Genomic DNA, 18,289 nt, shown 5'->3' with positions numbered 1-18,289 from the left:
CTGCAATATATCAGTCCGGACCATCACGCCGAACGAAGCTTATGACCTTCTAAAGACTGAGTGCCAACTCATTATGAGCACATTTGCAATGCGTATATGAAAATAAAAATAACCACTTATTTTAGTAAAAGAAATCAAAAACAAATTAACCATTTTTACTTCTAACCTTTGCCACCTTTTTACAAAAATCATGTGTTTCTTTCAGCCTTCCGTCCTACGATTTCCTCTCTAGTGCGATACTCAGCTTCTCATGAACACAGGCATTTTATCCTCTAAACGCTATTCAGTTTATTTCAATATATATTTAAGATATTATATATATATATAATAGATATTTAAGGTAGACACACGTAATTAGCGGCAGCTGTGTTGTTGATCGGGAGGAAGCAAACAGTTTGTGACCGCTGCGCTGCTGTTAAATCCTGGAAATAAAGAATCTGAAGGACAAGATGAGGCACATCGCGTCACCCCGCCAACGAACACCCCAGTGGCTTCAAGCCTAGGCTTAGCCTCTACAGGAGAGGTTTCAGCCATGAAAAGTGTGTCCATCACAAGCCCACCACCATGATCTCAGGTCTTGAGGCAACAATCATGAAAACTAATCTTAACTGAGAGTGTTGGATGTCCTCATTGTTGCAGAGCACATGGACAGCATACTCACCTGGTTCTGTGGGCCAGCAGCACATGTCACACCATCCATCACCCTTGTCATCACATTCAATCTTGATCTGAGAGAAACCTGAAGACAGAAACGTTCAATGATAAAAACACACAGTGGAATAAAATTGTAAGAAGTCATCAGTTGATGCAGTTTAAGGACACTTGTTCTTCTGTGCAGTCTCACCTGGAGCGCACGTTTCTAGTTCATGCCATCATGACCAAAGATTCTTCAATTAATAGTTTAAAGATGTCCGTGAATGCACTGCTAACTGCTCTTCACCCTTATAAAAATCAACATGCATTTAGAATAAGAAACACTTTTACAAAACCAAAAGCTTCACTGTACTTAGTGATTTATGTCTAAAAAACAGGTTCAGTTTGTAACTGAGAGAGCGGCTCAGTGGTGCTGAATTATATTTCCAATAGAAACACAATTTCATATGTTGTAGTAACAACACACTGCCACAAGATGGCAGCCTAGGCCTACGTTACCATGCTGTTCAAGTAAAAAAGAAAAAGTGACAGAGCCTTGAAAGAGTGACAGAGACACGTTTTATGAACTCATCTGTAATGTGTCACCTTTTCTGTAGAATGAAGAAGTGCTTCCCTTCTTTTAAAGTAAATACAGGCTTACAAAGATCCTCTAAACATGTTTCTGAAATAATCCTAAACACAATCATTAAATCAAAAATGCAAGAAACTATTTATTTAATCACTCTTCTTAACTTAATTCCTTAACTTATTACAAAAATAAACAAAGACTTTTCTGCTGTCTCACCTCTGTCAGTTTTCATGCTTTTGCAAGAACAGGTAGAGGTGCAGGTGGAACTTTGACTTCAGTGTGGTTTGTATGTGCAGGCAGGAGTGTGACATCTCAGAACAGCAGAGGATTGTCGAGCACGGTGACTCCTGCTGCGACGCCCCCGTCTGACTGTCCTGAGCTCTTGGTCCTCAGCAGACGGCCCACACACTCATTCATCACCATGTCTTTACCCTGCCTGTAAGAAAACCAAGAAAAGGCTAACATTAGAAACAGCCACCAACCAATCCCTTTTACTCCACCACCCAAAAACCAGTGAGAAACACTAGCTAGTATTAACTTGGAATCAAAGTCCACTAATCCCCAGGCTCCCAGCATAACATACAGTCCAACACAAACTCCACAAACTGTCTTGCTTCAGCTGACTTTCCTTCACCTTCTCTCCAGACAATCTGTTGTGCTCTTTTCAGCACAAAGCCACATTCCTGCTCACTGATCCTCACCTCTTTTTAACCTAGTCTCAGCAACTTTGTCCCATAGCTCGCACATCCTTTCCACCTCCATCTTTCTTCCCAGCCAACTGATACATACCTTTTTCCTTCCTTAAAAGCCAGCCTAAGAACTACGATTTTATAAACGCCCCATAAATGAAACTGCCATTTTCAAAAATCGTATCATCCAAATTCATGCAGCGTGGCTAAATTAAGAATGAATTGCAAACCCGAGCTTCCTTGCTAACATGATTAACAGCTAAATACTATCATAGTGGAGGTGTGAAATTACTGCTAAAATAGCTCATATGAACCCTGATACTGGACTATGCATTTATCAAAACAAATGATCTGATATTACAAAGAAAACTAATGATTGCTTTTTACAGTATTAGCCCAGAGTGATGTAAGGCAGGGTGGTTAGTCAGCCATAACCTGCTGACAACTTGTATCTGGTAGCTTTTTCACATCCTGATCAATGTTGTTGTCAAGTGTGTCTCATATACACTATTATCTCAGTCACAGTACAGCATGCATGAATCACAGTAGATACAAAGTAACGCAAAACAGCAGGCAGTCATGTATGTGTCGTCACTGTTTTGACTGAGGCTAGCTCATACATGGAATGCAAGCAAATGCTGCATGTGTGTGCAGATCCACACATGCACTGCTTAAACTTCCCTAGTTTAATAAATGGTGAGCAATAAACAGAAGTTTTCAACATTTTTAAAGATGCTTCTATCCCCCCGCTGTACCTCCTCCTTCTCGCTGAGACTTCAAGACAAACCGTTCTGCTGCTGACAAGGCCACTGATACTGTTTTGTCCCTCTCTGGACCCTGTAGACGCGCGCAACCACAGAGAAATAAATCAGAGGAATAAAATGCAAATGATATTGCTTACACTGAACAGCAACACCCAGGTGAGGATTATCTAATGGCAAATTTTCCAAACAATGAAAAAAACGTGCCCTTTTTCTCACCGTGTCTAGAGTGTTAAGGTCAGCCAATGTCGCTCGGATCTGCTGCACAGCTTGAGGCTGGTCTGGGAAGAATCTGTCCAGGACTCCAGGTCTGGGGAGCACTTGCTGAACCTTCTTGGTACCAGCCAGGTGAGCGCTGATATCTGGACACTTCACAGCTCGAGAGCGCTCCATGAGGAGACGAGCATCCCAGCTCTGCAATTGAAAACAGACAATGACAGACAATGCTTGTCTTTTTATCATTAGATGTATTTCTGTATTAAAAAATTCCGTTTATTGGGCCACTTTGTGCTAGAACAATTTTTCCAGCATAAAAGAGCCTCTATCATTTCACTAACTTTTGGAATCTTATTTCACTGCTGCTAATGACGTTTCACAAACTGTCACAGGTTTTTTAGCTTCGTTCGTATAAACTTTCTCGTGGTTGAGATTCCCGAGGAAACAGCCAGCACACTGAGCAGCAGAGGGTGACAACAGTTGGTTTATAATACGCTGAGATTTGACAGACAGAGACAGAAGAATGAAGGAGAACAACACAGAGTCACGCTATCAAGGAGAACCTGGACGGTAGATTCAGCAATTTGGCTTGAAACTTGCAAACTGTTTTAACTTGTTATGTCCGATTAAGTTTTCCTTCCAGGATGCTCGCCAGTTTTCTTTCACTTGTTTCCTGTTCCTGCCAGCAGAATGCACACACAGCTGCAGTAACTACACGCAATGTTGCAGAAAACATGGAGCAGCAACAAACATGTGCTGGTCTCTAATCACCCATTCAAACTGACACAGCGACAGGTCTGTGGTCACTTATATCAGCCAATCAGGGCTAGACTTGGTGTTGCTTAGCAGGGAAAGAAATAAACTCAATGATAATGACGCTCCAGTTTCTCATGAATACGAATCACTTTAAGCAAGTCTGCAGGTTTCAATTTAGTGTTTTTAACTAAACTCTTTGATGTAGTCATTCTGAGTGCAAATCAAAAGTTGGACCTGTTCAGAAGTGTAGTTGTCAGGCATGTAACCGTTCCTGAAATACACCACAGTTTGCCGTCCCTGAAGTGAAAGTGACACAAAAGACACATTAATCCATGTCGACACACAGCGACCTCCATCTCCTCTTCATCCAGTTTGGAGGCCTTCCTTGAAGTCTCTCGTGCTGCTGTCCACTGGGAATCCCCACATGTGCCTTTTCCCCGTGTCTATGACATGTAACAAATGTAAAAAAATAGCAAGAATTATAAAGTAAATGACAAGATTTTCCATTTACTCTAATTTAACAGTAGTCATCTTGCAGAAGACAGTCGTTTGGTTACTATAGTAAAAACTATTATGTCAAATTAACCAAAATGAAAAACAAAATCACCTAAACTTGCATTTTTCACTGTCTTCTGTAAAGTGTCAACAAATGCAGACATTTTGCTGTCTTCAGCAACAAAAACGCCATCATTTTTCCTTCTATTAGTCCCACATATGATCGTTGTAAACTTGGAGAAGCCTCTCTCACTCATTTATTTTGGACTTGCCCCAAATTGCATAACTATTGGTTGGACAGTTTTAAATGTTTTTCTGATATCTACAATTGCACATTAGAGCCGGACCCAATAACTGCATTGTTTGGATCTTCCTCTTCCCTTTTACACCTCAGCTCTGCTGCACAAACTACATTTTTGTTCGGAATGGTAATTGCTAAGAAAATGATCTTGACTCTCTGGAAGTCGGATATTGTAGTTCAATTCAAAATGTGGCTAACAGAACTGACTGCTCTGTTGCACGTGGAGAGGATTAGGTACACATCAGCGGACAAACTTAGTCATTTCTTTGATGTGTGGCATTTTATTTCTGTTTATTGCCGGTGCTTAAGTAGTATTTTTGTTGTTGCTGCATAATATTTTGCTTTATCTGTGTGTTTTTGCCCGTGCTGTTGTGTTGTCTGTTTTGTTTTATTGGGTTTTTTGTTTGTTTCTTCTTTCTTTTTTTTTGGGGGGGGGGGGGGGGGGGGTCTTTTTTTTCTTATATCAAAAAATCTCAATAAACATACTTTAAAAAAAATAAACGCACCATCAGCCATCATGCTAAATTTGCATCTTCAAAAGTCAATGCAGCCAGACTCACACCTGATTATAAATGTTCAGGAGACACTGTTTAATGTTTAGTGTTAACTTAAATCACTCATCATTTACAGTATTACAGAGTTCGGGGTTATGGGTTAGCACTGTCATGTTACCCGTAACTGTATTAACTATGGTAGTAACTTAACTAGCAGTATTGGTCAAATTACTTGAAAAAAGTAAACCAGTAACTATTACTGATTACTTCCCCCAAAAAGTAATCCCATTTTGTTACTGATTACTTATTTTCAAAAGTAATTAATTACTTAGTTACTTTTTAAAAACATGATTTACAACCTGAATAGGTGATAAAACGATAGATCTTTCAGCCCAATTCTACTTTTTCTGCATAATCCATCATACAAAATGTAATCAAATGGAAAAGTCTGTTTTTAAAACTTGTTTTATTAGTTTTAATCTTTTAACTTTATGCATCAAGCAAAAATGTAATTATATGCAACATTCTGACTAGAAGAAATTTGTTTAACATTTAAACCTATTTTCTGCACATTCCAGCACATAAAATATTTTTTTGTGTGTGTGTTTACACTCAGTCTTTCAAATAAATGCAAGTGAAACACAGCAGAAAATAAATAAAATGAAAGACTCAGCGGTCCTGTTGCTCTATTTTCACCTGTATAGCAGGCAGATGTTTGCTGGATTTCTTACCTGTAAACAGTGGGTCGTGTGTGATAAAAGCTTGTGCAGGAAGTAGCAGGTGTAGACTGGCCCACTGTATGAAGTGATAAGATGTGAAAGGACATATATAGGGTACCTTAAAAGTGTTTACCTGAGCTTTTACTTGTGGCTTGAAATCTAAATAAATCGAAATAAATGTGAATTTAAAAAAGCGAAAAAAAGGAGGAGCCCGGAGCTTCGTCTTTCGCTCGGCCTACCCTGCAGTAGCAGACGAACCGTCAGAGACTCGAACTTGGTCGTTAAACTCTGGGGTCTGAATGCTGGCCTCTTAACGCTGCGCACCACACAGCCGGCCAGTTAATGCTATAAAAAAAAGGACATTTATCTTTTGTTCTTCAACAATTTTTTTTTCGTTTTTCTAAATCTATTTAGCTTCTTGTGCAGTATTGTTCCACACAAATGACACAAGGAAACCTAGCTATTTTTTATTGGCTTTCACAAAATGGGACTGCCAATGTTGTAGGTGTTACTGCCAAAGTCTTCCTGCTAGCCGGTGTTGTGCCAAAAAGTGATTGTCTGCCAAAAACTGATTGCTCGTATTTAAACTGCTATAAGTAACTTGTTGGCCTATAATATGTGAAACATATGTCAAATGCATCCCTCATGGATGACACAAAGTCATATTGAGCCACAAACAACATTCGTGTAACAAGGTAGAAGCCGCAATCAGTTTTTGGCAGCGACTTTTATAGAACCTTTATTTATGCAGTTAAAAAAAATCTCATTAACATTAAAAATGTCTTTTGTAAGAGTAAGACAGCAGAAATGGCAGCAAATATTACAATAGTTCTGTAAAAATATTGTAAGTGGGGAAAAAGGACCGGATTGGTTATAATGTGAGTACAATAACACAGAGTTATAAAGATACTTGAAAAAACAGATAATCTTTTAATTCTATATATAACCCCTTTGTAAACGCTGTTCACCGAAGTCTATTTACCAACATACGTAAAGATATTACACATAAAAAATACACGGAAACATTGGAAATCACTTTTTGGCAGGCAATCACTTTTTGGCACAACACCGGAAACCTGCTGGCGGCGCCACTATGTTCTCAGCACACTCTTCAGCTTCAGCTTTGTTGCCTCTTTTCGGCACACCTACCTAGTCCCACTCATCCACTTTATCTGCTCATGGCAGATTTCCCCACACTGACCACTCCTTGGATTAAGGTAAATTCAAGCAGGTCATTACAAAAAAGACACACAGCTTATCATCGTATCCTTGTGCAACACCTAAAAGCACTCTGTTCATTTGTTTGCTAGATTAGCCGCTAGCATACACACACTGTGTTAGCGGCTTGTTGCTACACACCTGTTACTGTGTATTTTTCAATGGTTCAGCACTCCTTGGATTTTTAGACAGTAATGAGATCATGTGCACACTCCACAGAGGTCCAGAGTCCAAATGTGACCTCTAGCACCAAACGCTTGCTGCAGTTGTTGGTGTCAGAGGTGACACACAAGGTATCGGTTTTCATTGAGATTACTTTTTCATATTGGACCGTGTATGTTTGGATAGCTTTTTGCCCTTGAAAACTGCCGTTTAATATTAGACATTGTTGTCTAATGTTATAAATGGATTGATCTGAAACGTGTAAGTGTGACAAATATGGAATAAGATACGAAATCAGAAAGGAGGCAAATACTTTTTCACAGCGCTATAGTCTGTAAATGGCCTTCTTTTGGCTATAGTAGATCTTTTACTTGTTCTTTTTTTAATTGTTTGTTAAAATTGTTTTTTCGATCATATTGAGTATAGACGAATGCAACTGTGAGCTTTAGCGATTAGCCCGTTTCAACAGGACCATGATCCTGATGTGTGAGACAGCAGGGTGCTGCCATTGGTGTTGTAATGTGTGATTTAGTTCCTCCTAACATTTCAGTTTGCTTCCAGTATCTATCCTCTGTGATTACTGTCTCTACAGACAGATTTAATAGAAGTGTGTGAGCTATTGGCTCAGTATAAAGGGTCAGTAGTGTTTTCATGTCACCTATCCATCCTCCATTTAGTCACCCAAAGCATGAAGTAAATACTCCTCACTTTTATTCATCTTCTCTTAAATTCAGACAAATTCCCAGTTGTTAACGTTGAGCTGTGTGTGTGTGTCAGTTGCAGCCACCAAGTTGAACACCAACACCAAATCCAACCTGGGTCAGTGTGTCAGCAAGTACGACCTGCTGGTCTGGTTTGAGATCAGCGAGCTGGAGCCCACTGGAGAGTGACTATCCACCTGGAGTGTTATATTCACGCACAAGCTTTAAAGGAACCATAAAAATTATCTCCAGGAAGAACATTATAAGTTGGGATGTTGTGTCACCTCCTCCCTCCATGCACAGGTACATCCCAGCCATCGTGGATCACAGTGGAGGCCTGCCCTGTCATGGTACCTACCTGCTGCACCAGGTACAGGATTGGTGCACATGTTGTTTCCTTATTACTCACACAGTGGTAACTGCTTCCTTTGTACACAGTTGAATATCTTATTTTAAAGCGTAATGTTGCTCTAGCTGTGCTCACTGTGATCCTGAGCTCCTGTTATGTTTGCTGCAGGGGATCCAGCGGAGGATGACAGTGACCCTCATCCACGAGAAGGGCAGCGAGCTCCATTGGAAAGATGTTCATGAGCTCGTTGTAGGTGAGCAGCCTACCTTTAGGGTCTAGTCGTACTATACCTCTGTGTAGAAAACAAAAACCCAAAGCACAGAAACAATGTTTTATAGTGTTTGTGTGCTTTTGATAGAGGAAGACAGGACAGAACATCATTAAAGGGACTTGACTTTGTGAGATCACACTGAAAACGCAACACTCGGTTCACTCTGAGATTTTTTCAGTCTGGAAAGATGAATCTGTCGGGCTTTAGGCTGCTTCTCACTTTAAGCAGTTCATGCTGTAGCTGATGGACCAAAAATGACATTTGATATTTTAGACATTCAGCTGCTGACTCTGAAGCCAACAGGCTCTTGAGTGTGGATGATTGTGTTGGTACTGGATGCTGTGATCAAACAGCTGTTCTGATCTGTCTTCATTCATGCCTGTTGTTATTAAGCCTCCTAAGCTCCAAACCTGTAAAAGCAATCTTTGGAGGCAGCACCCTTTTTAGTACTTTGCTGTATTTGTTTGTGATTGTGTGACACTGAACCACAGTGCTATGTATATCCTCTGTAACACTCAGACGTCTCCAGATCAGCATTTTCCCCCTAAGCTGTTTCTCACTATAGAGTCTTTCCTCTGTAGAAATGAGGCCAATGAGGCACCAGCAGAGCGTGTCTGGCTCTCAGTCTGTGGTTGATAGTGCCCCCTGCTGTTAATAACAGGAACAGTGTAACTAGGACTGGGTATCGTCACTGATTTCTAGAATCGATTCAGATTCACAAGGTCCCGAATCAATTCGATCCACGTTTTGATTCAATTAGATTCGATTTAAATCTGGGAAATTTTGCCTCAGACAGTCAGAAATATTATAATTCAGATCAGTACATTTACATATTTTTTGTATCTATAAAAAGGAAGCTGACACTCGCAAGACTTTGTCAAACGTGTGAGCATCACAGCAGATGCCTTTGTGTCGAAGTAGCTGAAGATAAAACACAGAAGGTGATTTTCCTGGCCTGGGATTTTATAAAAATATTCTGCAGTACATCAAAAACGAAAGAAAACCATTAATCAACACATGAACATTACCTCTGAAGTTACAACGGTTTTATTACAGACACAGCATTTTGCATAATTTTAAAAAGTTTACATTTGTTCAGAAGCCTATTGAACAGCAGAAATTAGGTTTTCTTTTCGGAAGTAAGTAAAAGGAAAAAAAACATCAGCCGACAGCCTGTAAACAACGGTAGACTTGTGCGTAACAAGCAAGCGAATAATGTAGAAAACAGATTTTTGGACTGGAAACTGTTCTTGAAGTGTACTGTGTGTGTGTGAGAGAGAGAGAGAGAGAGAGAGCTGTGCATGAAGTGTGGTGGAAGCAAAACAGCAAAAGTCAGAGTGAATTCATGACGATGTTTTTGTGAAGCTTAGTTTGGATCTTCTTTTGCTGCTGGTTCAAGGTTCAAGGTTCAAGGTTCTTTATTTGTCACATGCATAGTTATACAAGTATAACACACAGTGAAATGTAGCCTGACACGCTCCTCGACATGTGCAAAAATTGGGGGGGGGTGTAGAGGAAGAACATTATATATATATATGTACATACATATAGTATATACACTGGGTGAATGTGCAGTAGTAGCAGCAAGCAGGTGAATTCTGTACATTAATATGAATAGACATCTGACTATTTTACAGGATAGACAATATAAACATATTTAAAATTAAAGGAATTTGAAATGTACATTGTGCCTTGGTTTAGTGTCTGGAAGAGTCCTGTCTCAGTCAATTATAGATGATGTGAGAGGGCGGGTGTGTGTGTTTAGGGCACGGATGGCTTGGGGATAGAAGCTCCTCTTGAGTCTCTCTGTCCTTGCCCGGAAGATGCGGAACCTTCTACCAGATTGCAGAAGTTGGAACAGTTTGTTGCCAGGATGGGACGGGTCCTTCAGTATCTGCGCTGCTCTAGTCCGGCATCTCCTGGTGTAGGTGTCCTGAAGCGGGGGGAGAGCAATCCTGCAGCAGCGTTCTGCTGTACGGATCACTCTCTGGAGAGCTTTTTGGTCCTTCACACAGCTGTTCCCGAACCACGATGTCATGTTCTGTGTGAGGATGCTCTCCACAGCGCCTGTATAGAAAATCCTGAGGATCTTTGGAGAGACCCTGAACTTCCTCAGTTGTCGTAGGTGATACAGGCGCTGCCTAGCCTTTTTGGTCTGGACCTGAATGTGGGCAGCCCATGTCAGGTCTGAGGAGATGTGGACACCAAGATACTTGAAGGACTGCACCCTCTCCACTGGAGCTCCATTGATGATGATGGGCTTGTAGTCTCTGTGCTGACCCCTTCTGAAGTCCACCACCAGCTCCTTGGTCTTGCTGACGTTCAGCTGGAGGTGGTTCGGTCAATATTGTTTGGAGAGAGATCAAACTAACAGCTTTAGAATCAGCGCAAAAAGGGTGTAAACACAAAGTGCGGAGCCGCCGAAACATCGGAATCAGGAGCTGTCGCCTTTCAGCCCCGACCGTGTCCGTGCCGTCAGGTGAGAAAGGCGACATCTCACTGATTCTGATCCGCGGGTCCGCGCTGTGTGTTTACGTCTTTGTGTAGAATCCGTGTTACTGCTCTCATTTACTGTTTTAGCTGTTTGGTGGTTCTTGAAATTTTGTGAGGTTTAACCTGAGATTCTGGCGTTTTGGGCAAAATAAATTAATATTAAAAAATCGATTCAGGATTTTAATGAATCGATATCACGTTATCCAAGCCAGAATCAATTTTTATCGATAAATCGACAAATCGTGAGCTCAGACCATTTTATTTCTTTCTGCATAAAATACAAATCTGCATCATTTTTTAAAAAAGTGCTTTAAGCTGAACTAATTGTCCCTTTTTTCTAGAACCTGGTGAATCACCCTCTCTTCACTGTGCAGAGACTGAGGTTGTCAGCTGTACAGAGCTCAATGATATTTTACAGAAAAAAATCCCCCGAGGTCCACCGAGTCAAGAGCTATCAACACTGGTTCTGTGGACAAAGTCCTGGGAAAGATATACAGTAAATCCCAAAACACGCTGTGCCAAAAAGAATTGGTCCACCCCAAGGATCGGGTCCCCCGACACAAACAGATTAACATAGTGTACGCTGTTAAGTGCCAGGAGGATTGCAAGGATTTATACATCGGGGAAACCAAACAACCTCTGGCGAACACGGAAGAGCTACCTCGTCAGGCCAGGACTCTGCAGTCTATTTACACCTACAGGCCAGTGGACACTCTTTCAATGATGAGGATGTAACATCCTGGACAGGGAGGAACACTGGTTTGAGCGCGGAGTCAAGGAGGACATTTACATGAAAAGGAAAAGACCATCTCTGAATCGAGGAGGGGGCCTAAGGGTTCATCTGTCAGCATCTTACAATGCTGTGATTGCAGCCATTCCCCAAATCTCTGTGAATGGTATTCATGGCCATTGATCAGTGGGTTTTGGTCAGTGGTTGTTGATGAATGGTCATGAGAGTTTGCATAATTAAGATTAAAGAACTGACCTCCCAGCCCATTGTTCCTTGAGTGGGCTGGTTTCAGTCATTATGCAAATGTACTGTTTATAAGGTTGGGGAAACCTGCAGTCAGCTGAGACTGAAGAAGTCACTTGGATGAGTGACGAAACATTTCTCCCACAAAACGCTACGTCCAGATGAACAGAATCAACTTTTAGAGGTCTCATTTCAGTTGTCTCAATGCACTTTATACTGTAAATTAAAAAGCCTACAATAAACAGTGGCAGCAGTTGGCTATTGTCTCTGAAAACAGGGTTAACTGGGCGCGCCCCTTATTCCACTGAAAACTGTAGCACATCTTAATTTCATAGCCTCGTCTGCATTCGATTAAAAATCACTTCAAGCTGAGTCGCCTGCAGCTTTATCTGGCTGGGTGCACATGGGCATTATGGATAAATCCCTGGTTTTTAACAGGAGGTTAAAATGTCACTGGCTCTGCTTTCAGTATTCTGAGATCAGTTACAATCTGCTTTTTGCATGGAAACAGGACTAGCATTAGCAATAAACATGGTTCTTGTCATCGTGATAGATAAGTTACAATGTTGATTCTTAGGACTCTTTAGCACATGAATAAGGAAAGCCTTGACAGCAGACAGTGGGACTCCTGCCATATTCTGTTTAACCACACAGGCAAGTTGAACAGTTACAGGTGCAGCCAGTATTTTATTTTTAATATATTTAAATTATCTTTGTAAATCAAGTTGCAGGCCTGGTTTTCTGAACTCATTAATGATTATTTTGAGATATTTGGCCCTCACAGGACAGACACCATACAAACATATGCTTTTAAAGATGATGATGGATTAGTGTAGATTCAAAAGAGCAACGTATTTAAAATCAGCTCTGGTTTAATTATCTGTAGCAACACTATGAGTCCATACAACACTGAAGGGGAAACGTTTTGGCAAAATAAATACTTGCACATGTGTACATTTAGGTAGTAATACAGTTCTATCTGTGCTGAGGTATTTTGAAGGTGATCTGTTATTATAAATTCTAGTGCCATCCAATAATTAGCCATAGTGCATGAATGTAGATTGTGCCTGACTTTTTAACTGCACTCCTTTCTGAGTGTATCCAGTATGTAAATATAAATGATTACCTGGCACAATGGTCTGCTGTAAGGTGGAGTTATGACGTCCCAGCTTGTTCTGGGCTTCACAGTAATAATGCCCACTGTGTTCAGGTCTGAACTTGGTGACGGTGAAGTTCTGTCCAAATGCTTTCGGTAAATTTCCATCCTCCTTGTACAAGGTGTAGTTAGCTGCTGGGTTAGCATCACTGCTACAGGTCAGAGTGACTGAACTGCCCTCCACTATCTCAGCAGAGGGGCTCACTGACACAGTGGGAAGCCTTGGACCATCTAGGAAACATGTAAAAAAGTCAAATCAAAATCACTCCTATAACCCTAAAAAGTATTACTTTGAAAGTTTTGGACAAAAAAAAATACATGCATTTTGTATCGATGGATAGATACTGTTAACTCTCATAGATACTCTTAACTCATTACTCTTAAAGAACTTCATTTGTGTTCTTTATATTAAGATGCCTCACTCACATTTCGCATCTCTCCAGCTGACACTGGAGACTGAGCTGAGTGTGTTTGGTTTCAGGTTAGTTCTTTAGTTTCCCTCAGTTTAGGTTTGTTTGCTCCCTGCTCTGCTCTTCCTGTGTTTTTGCCTCTTTATCACTTGTTTGTTTCTTTGTTTCACTCGCACCCCAGCCAGTACCTGCATTTTGGATCCTTTTCTCGATACACAACACGACTGCTGCCCCAGCCATGACACTTTTTGGGATTTCCTTACCTGGATGATTGAGAAGTCTGATCAATACGTCAACAGAGAAATGAAGTCTAAATAGTGAATATGTCTGTTGTAATGTCAAGATTTTTTTTTGTATGTAGACATGATGGAACATGTCTGCACACACAAAAAACTGTGTCACCAATCTATTATCATCTTGACATGATTGTGAATGAGAAGAATCGTGTGTAATGGCTAAACCCAGAATTATGATTTATATGTGATTTTACCTTTAGTTAATTATGCTCAATACTGATCAGAAAAATAAGCAGTTACATATGGGTAGTCAGAGAGGATAACTCAGGGCTAAGTGAAAGCCCGTGTAGAAATATGAATCTGTGTGTGTGTGTGTGTGTGTGTGTGTGTGTGTGTGTGTGTGTGTGTGTGTGTGTGTGTGTGTGTGTGTGTGTGTGTGTGTGTGTAAGAAAAGGAATGAGAGCAGACACAGGGTACTTTGATCTCTGAACGTCTGACTTTAAAACTATATCCATCCATTCTCTTCCAACATATCCCTTTTGTCATAGGATGAGAGGCGGGGTTTGACACTATATGATTTAGCAAAAAGCAAAAAGAAAGTACTGAGTAAACTGTGATTGAGAAACACAGAACTTTAATAGGAAAGTGTATTTGGATTAAAAGGGATTATGCTAAAGTGAGTGTGCTAATGAATCTGAATTTAATGAAATGTGAAGTGAAACCCTTTCATATGTGACTGAATGTTAAAATGTAATGGAATTATTAGTGTTAAAAGAAATAGAGAGATGGTGATATGGTGGTTAGACTGGTTTTAACATGGAACACTGAGATAAAACACAGGCTCATCTCCAACCTCAAGCTAATCGTTATTATTATTGTTGTTGTTGTTGTTGTTGTTGATTCTGCTTTTGCTTTTCTCCTCCAAAACTGCTTTAAAATAATCTCCTGCAATTAAAGTCGAAATTGTGGACATTCACTTTTTTAACCCACTGTTAAACAGTAAAAGGATAACTCTGAGTATTCAGTTAGTTTAGTGCAAATAGCACCTACAGGTTACTCCCATCTTTTAAATTAACAGTCCCTTGGGGTTAACTGTCCAGACCTCTAAAAACTAGCCCTGATTAAAAAGCATGACATAGAGGGGAGCTGCCACGACAGGTGAATATCGAATTAACAGAGATATGAGTGGTTAAACATATGCACAGGACATGACAGAGCCTCACAAGGTGAGACAGGCAAGAAATCATGAACCAGAAATATAAATAAACTCAGAGTCAGAAAAGGAACTAAACTCAAAGACCCATAAACGCTGTAACCAGAAGTGACACCTAGAAGGATGGCTTTCTAAGAAGAGGCGATGTTGCAAGAGATTCTGATTACTCTCAAGCAAGCAGTGCCATTGATGTTCAAATAATTTGATTATTAAAAATTATCAATACAAATTAATTGCTTCAATGCTTATCTGTAATCTTCTTAATGTGTTAAAAGAAGTCAACGCGAGACCGGAAATGTAGGCTTCAGGATCATATATTAAAGCTGATGGAACAATAACATTGTTGGAAAACCATGCCATGGTCCCTGGGCTTTGAGAGGATTAATTTCTAGTTCTCTATTTGTCATTGTCCGTATGTCCTCGCCGATCCGACCTGCTATTTCTACCAGTCAACACCGGATTGTTGTATGACAAACACTGGTGAAACCCTGTTTCACAAGTTAAAGACCGTTTTGTTCTTTGGAAGATGTTCTCCTTTCTGTCCAGGAAACCTGTGAAGCAGTTTTGAAGACAGCACAGACACCTCTTTGTAAATATTTGGGGGTAAAGTTGCAGAGAGAGTTTAATAATAATGATAATGGATTGCATTTATATAGTGCTTTTTGGAGACCCTCAAAGCACTTTACAATTCCACTATTCATTCACTCTCACATTCACACACTGGTGGAGGCTACAGTTGTAGCCACAGCTGCCCTTTGGCAGACTGACAGAAGCCAGGCTGCCATATCGCGCCATCGGCCCCTCTGGCCATCACCAGTAGGCGGTAGGTGAAGTGTCTTGTCCAAGGACACAACGACCGAGACTGTCCGAGCCGGTGTGGGCGTTAGAGTGGGATTAACACAAATGTGGATGTCACATTATGAAACTGTTTTTATTGCACCTTGTAAATAATCTCACTGTCTTTGATTTGATTAAGAAGTCCTGCAGTTGAGTCCTGCTTTTCCTGACAGCATTTATGGACTTTTGTTTATCAGTGTCTTTTCTTTAGTCTCTCTTATTTTAAATGCTAGTTATTTGCTTAGTCATTAGGTTTGTGTTTGTGTCTCTGTGTTTGTCATTTCCTGTTTTATTTCAATAGTCTCTTGTCTCTGTTGCTTTGTATTTTGTGCCACTTCCTTCCCTCATTACCAGGTGTTTGTTTATTATCCGAGTCGCTGCTTGACATTTGTCACATCCACTCTCAATGCTGTGTGCTCCTTTGTTCTGTTTCCCTAGATTGCTAGCCTTCCTGTCATGTTTGGGTCAAATCTGAATGATTTACAACTTAAAACACTCATAAATATTGTGTTTTACATGTGATTGCCTCAAGGTATTATGATATCCTGGGCTCCGATGCTTTGGAACAACCTTCCTCTTCATATTAGACCAGCGTCTTCAGTGCAGGTCTTTAAGTCCAGATTGGCTTTTACCTCGGCGGGAAACTGACATCCTTCCTTATTATTTTATACTCTGTTTTGCTTTTCTTTGTTTCTGTATTGTTCAGCACTTTGGTCTGCCTGGCGCATTTTTTAAAGTGCTATATCAATAAACGATGATGATGATGATGATGATGATATCCTGGACACTATGCACTTGAACATATAAACGTGATGATCACCGCTTTCATTGAATTTTGTATGTTTTAATCAACCTTGTTACATCTGTGGTGTTCCCGGTCAAAAGGACCACCATAGAAAATGAATGGGAATCCACTGATGAATGGATAATAAAGTGAGCACTGGGAATGAAAATCTGTAGCTGCAACACCAGAGGCCACAAGAGCACACTCAAACCTCATGATACTGACTCAAGACCACAAAGAAAATTCAATTTGTTTTATCTATTAAATCCATTACTTTTATCTTAAAATTGGCTTTCACTTAAAGTAGTCATACAGATGGCAGTAGTGGTTTTCGGTACATTTTCAATCAAAATTTAAATTACAAGTTAATAATAATAATAAGAATTTTCCAAGACCTACGACCTAAAATTTGGAAGTGAACTCTTTTAGCCAGTTATTGGAGATTATGTATCGGAATTTCAGGAGCAGGACCACGCCTCCAACAGTGACTCCCACCTGTTCCTAAAGTTGAAAGAATATTTGTCCAGAAGGTGATTGTGTGGCGCCAGCAAGCGGGTACGACATGGGCATTGTAAAACTGCCACAGCATCTGCAAAAATGCAGCGAGTGAAATGGTGATTATGTAGAAAAATAAATAATTCTTCAACCTTTAAAATGATGTAAATATTTCTAAAACGATAGGTGACCTTACTTTTGAGATTGCCCTCGTAGGAAAAAACCCCAAACCTTAAATACCCTGAATTAGTTTAGTTACTTAAAGTAGTCCTGAGTTTCTCTTTGGAGAGAAAAAAAAAGCTGTGTCCATGTTCTTCCAGTGTTCTTTGTTTCTTGCACATGTTGCTCCTTCTATCATCTCCACTTATTTATTTATTTATTCTCTTTTCTCTGGTTTCCTGTTAATCTTTCTCCTCATTTGTTCTCTCCTTCAGTGGTGGAATCTCTGCTGACCTGCAAGACAAGAGGAAAAAGTTCCAGAACAAGAGAAAGAACCAGATCACAGACTCTTCTCAGCTCAAGACCTTCCCCTGCAAGAAGTTCAAACAGGTCAGATTTACTAAACACAACCTAAATACACCATTTTTTTTAACATTAAAAACTCTTAAATAGCGCTTTTACCTGCATCCCACTCAACTGAAGGTGAAGATGGTGACTAGCTGGTGAACATAGCATAACATTTTGGTAATGACTTGGTGGAGACCAAAATGATGCTGTTCTTGTGGCTGCTGGGCATTTAAAGCTAAGAGGCCATCTGTGCAAAAGGCTGCCCACCCCAGGCATGGTTCTGCTCAGAGGGGTTTTCTCTGTATTGCTGTAGGATCTTTACCTTGCCATGTAAAACGTCATGAGGTGACTGTTGTTTAAAAGAAACAAAAAACATAAATAAATTATTTTCTCACAAACTAGGAGTACGTGAAAAGGGTTTCTGCCTGCTTAACATTTAGAACTATGTTTGTGCACAGCACAGTAAAGTGAGAGGAAGAGCAGAAAGCATCGTTACTGTTGCAGCAGCTGACGGAGTTGCTGCAGGTGAGGATCGCTTCAGCACGTCGGGTTCTTTATCATACTGTTGGCACACACAAGTCCCTCTGAATTAAAGGCAGGCAATTACCTAAATACTAATTAGTCCCGTAAAGTCTCGATGTCCTGGGCGGAAAATGAAACGGCAGACTCGTGCTGACGAATTAGTCTTCTCCATAGGTTGCTTTGGCAGGTCGCCACACACTGCTGGTTTCCTGCCAGAGAGAAGCTGAGCGCTGCCTCGGCAGCCACAGCCAAAACATACTGCTGGCTGTTCAGACGTTACTACATCAGAATCAAACAGCTTTCATGAGT

General features: G+C 40.4%; 2 protein-coding genes across 3 annotated transcripts; one reads left to right on the top strand and one right to left on the bottom strand.

Moving 5' to 3' along the window:
- Positions 1 to 1,481: 1,481 nt before the first annotated feature.
- On the bottom strand, positions 1,482 to 4,169 carry LOC146571959 (glutathione synthetase-like). 2 transcript variants are annotated; one of them, XM_085278556.1, is made up of 4 exons: positions 3,879 to 4,169; positions 2,892 to 3,086; positions 2,667 to 2,748; positions 1,482 to 1,658 (listed from the first exon to the last, which is right to left on the bottom strand). In XM_085278556.1, exons 1-4 carry the CDS (start codon positions 3,903 to 3,905, stop codon positions 1,639 to 1,641), a joined length of 324 nt encoding a protein of 107 aa, XP_085134682.1. In that variant the 5' UTR covers positions 3,906 to 4,169; the 3' UTR covers positions 1,482 to 1,638. The 2 variants fall into 2 exon arrangements, with proteins under 2 accessions (XP_085134682.1, XP_085134683.1); XM_085278557.1 differs by having other exon boundaries at positions 3,995 to 4,169.
- Positions 4,170 to 7,506: 3,337 nt separating this feature from the next.
- LOC146571958 (kinesin-like protein KIF1B) lies at positions 7,507 to 17,525 on the top strand. The gene is made up of 5 exons (XM_085278428.1): positions 7,507 to 7,519; positions 7,811 to 7,919; positions 8,038 to 8,104; positions 8,252 to 8,336; positions 17,386 to 17,525. Exons 1-5 carry the CDS (start codon positions 7,507 to 7,509, stop codon positions 17,523 to 17,525), a joined length of 414 nt encoding a protein of 137 aa, XP_085134554.1.
- The last annotated feature ends 764 nt before the right edge of the window (positions 17,526 to 18,289 follow it).

This window comes from Mchenga conophoros, linkage group LG6 (genome assembly GCF_057382185.1).
Source record: "Mchenga conophoros isolate Kocher_MC1m ecotype Shallow Benthic linkage group LG6, M_conophoros_male_GT1.1, whole genome shotgun sequence".
Classification (NCBI taxonomy): Eukaryota; Metazoa; Chordata; class Actinopteri; order Cichliformes; family Cichlidae; genus Mchenga; species Mchenga conophoros.
Note: the sequence above shows the minus strand (reverse complement) of the source record. Positions and strands in the feature narration are given on the sequence as shown.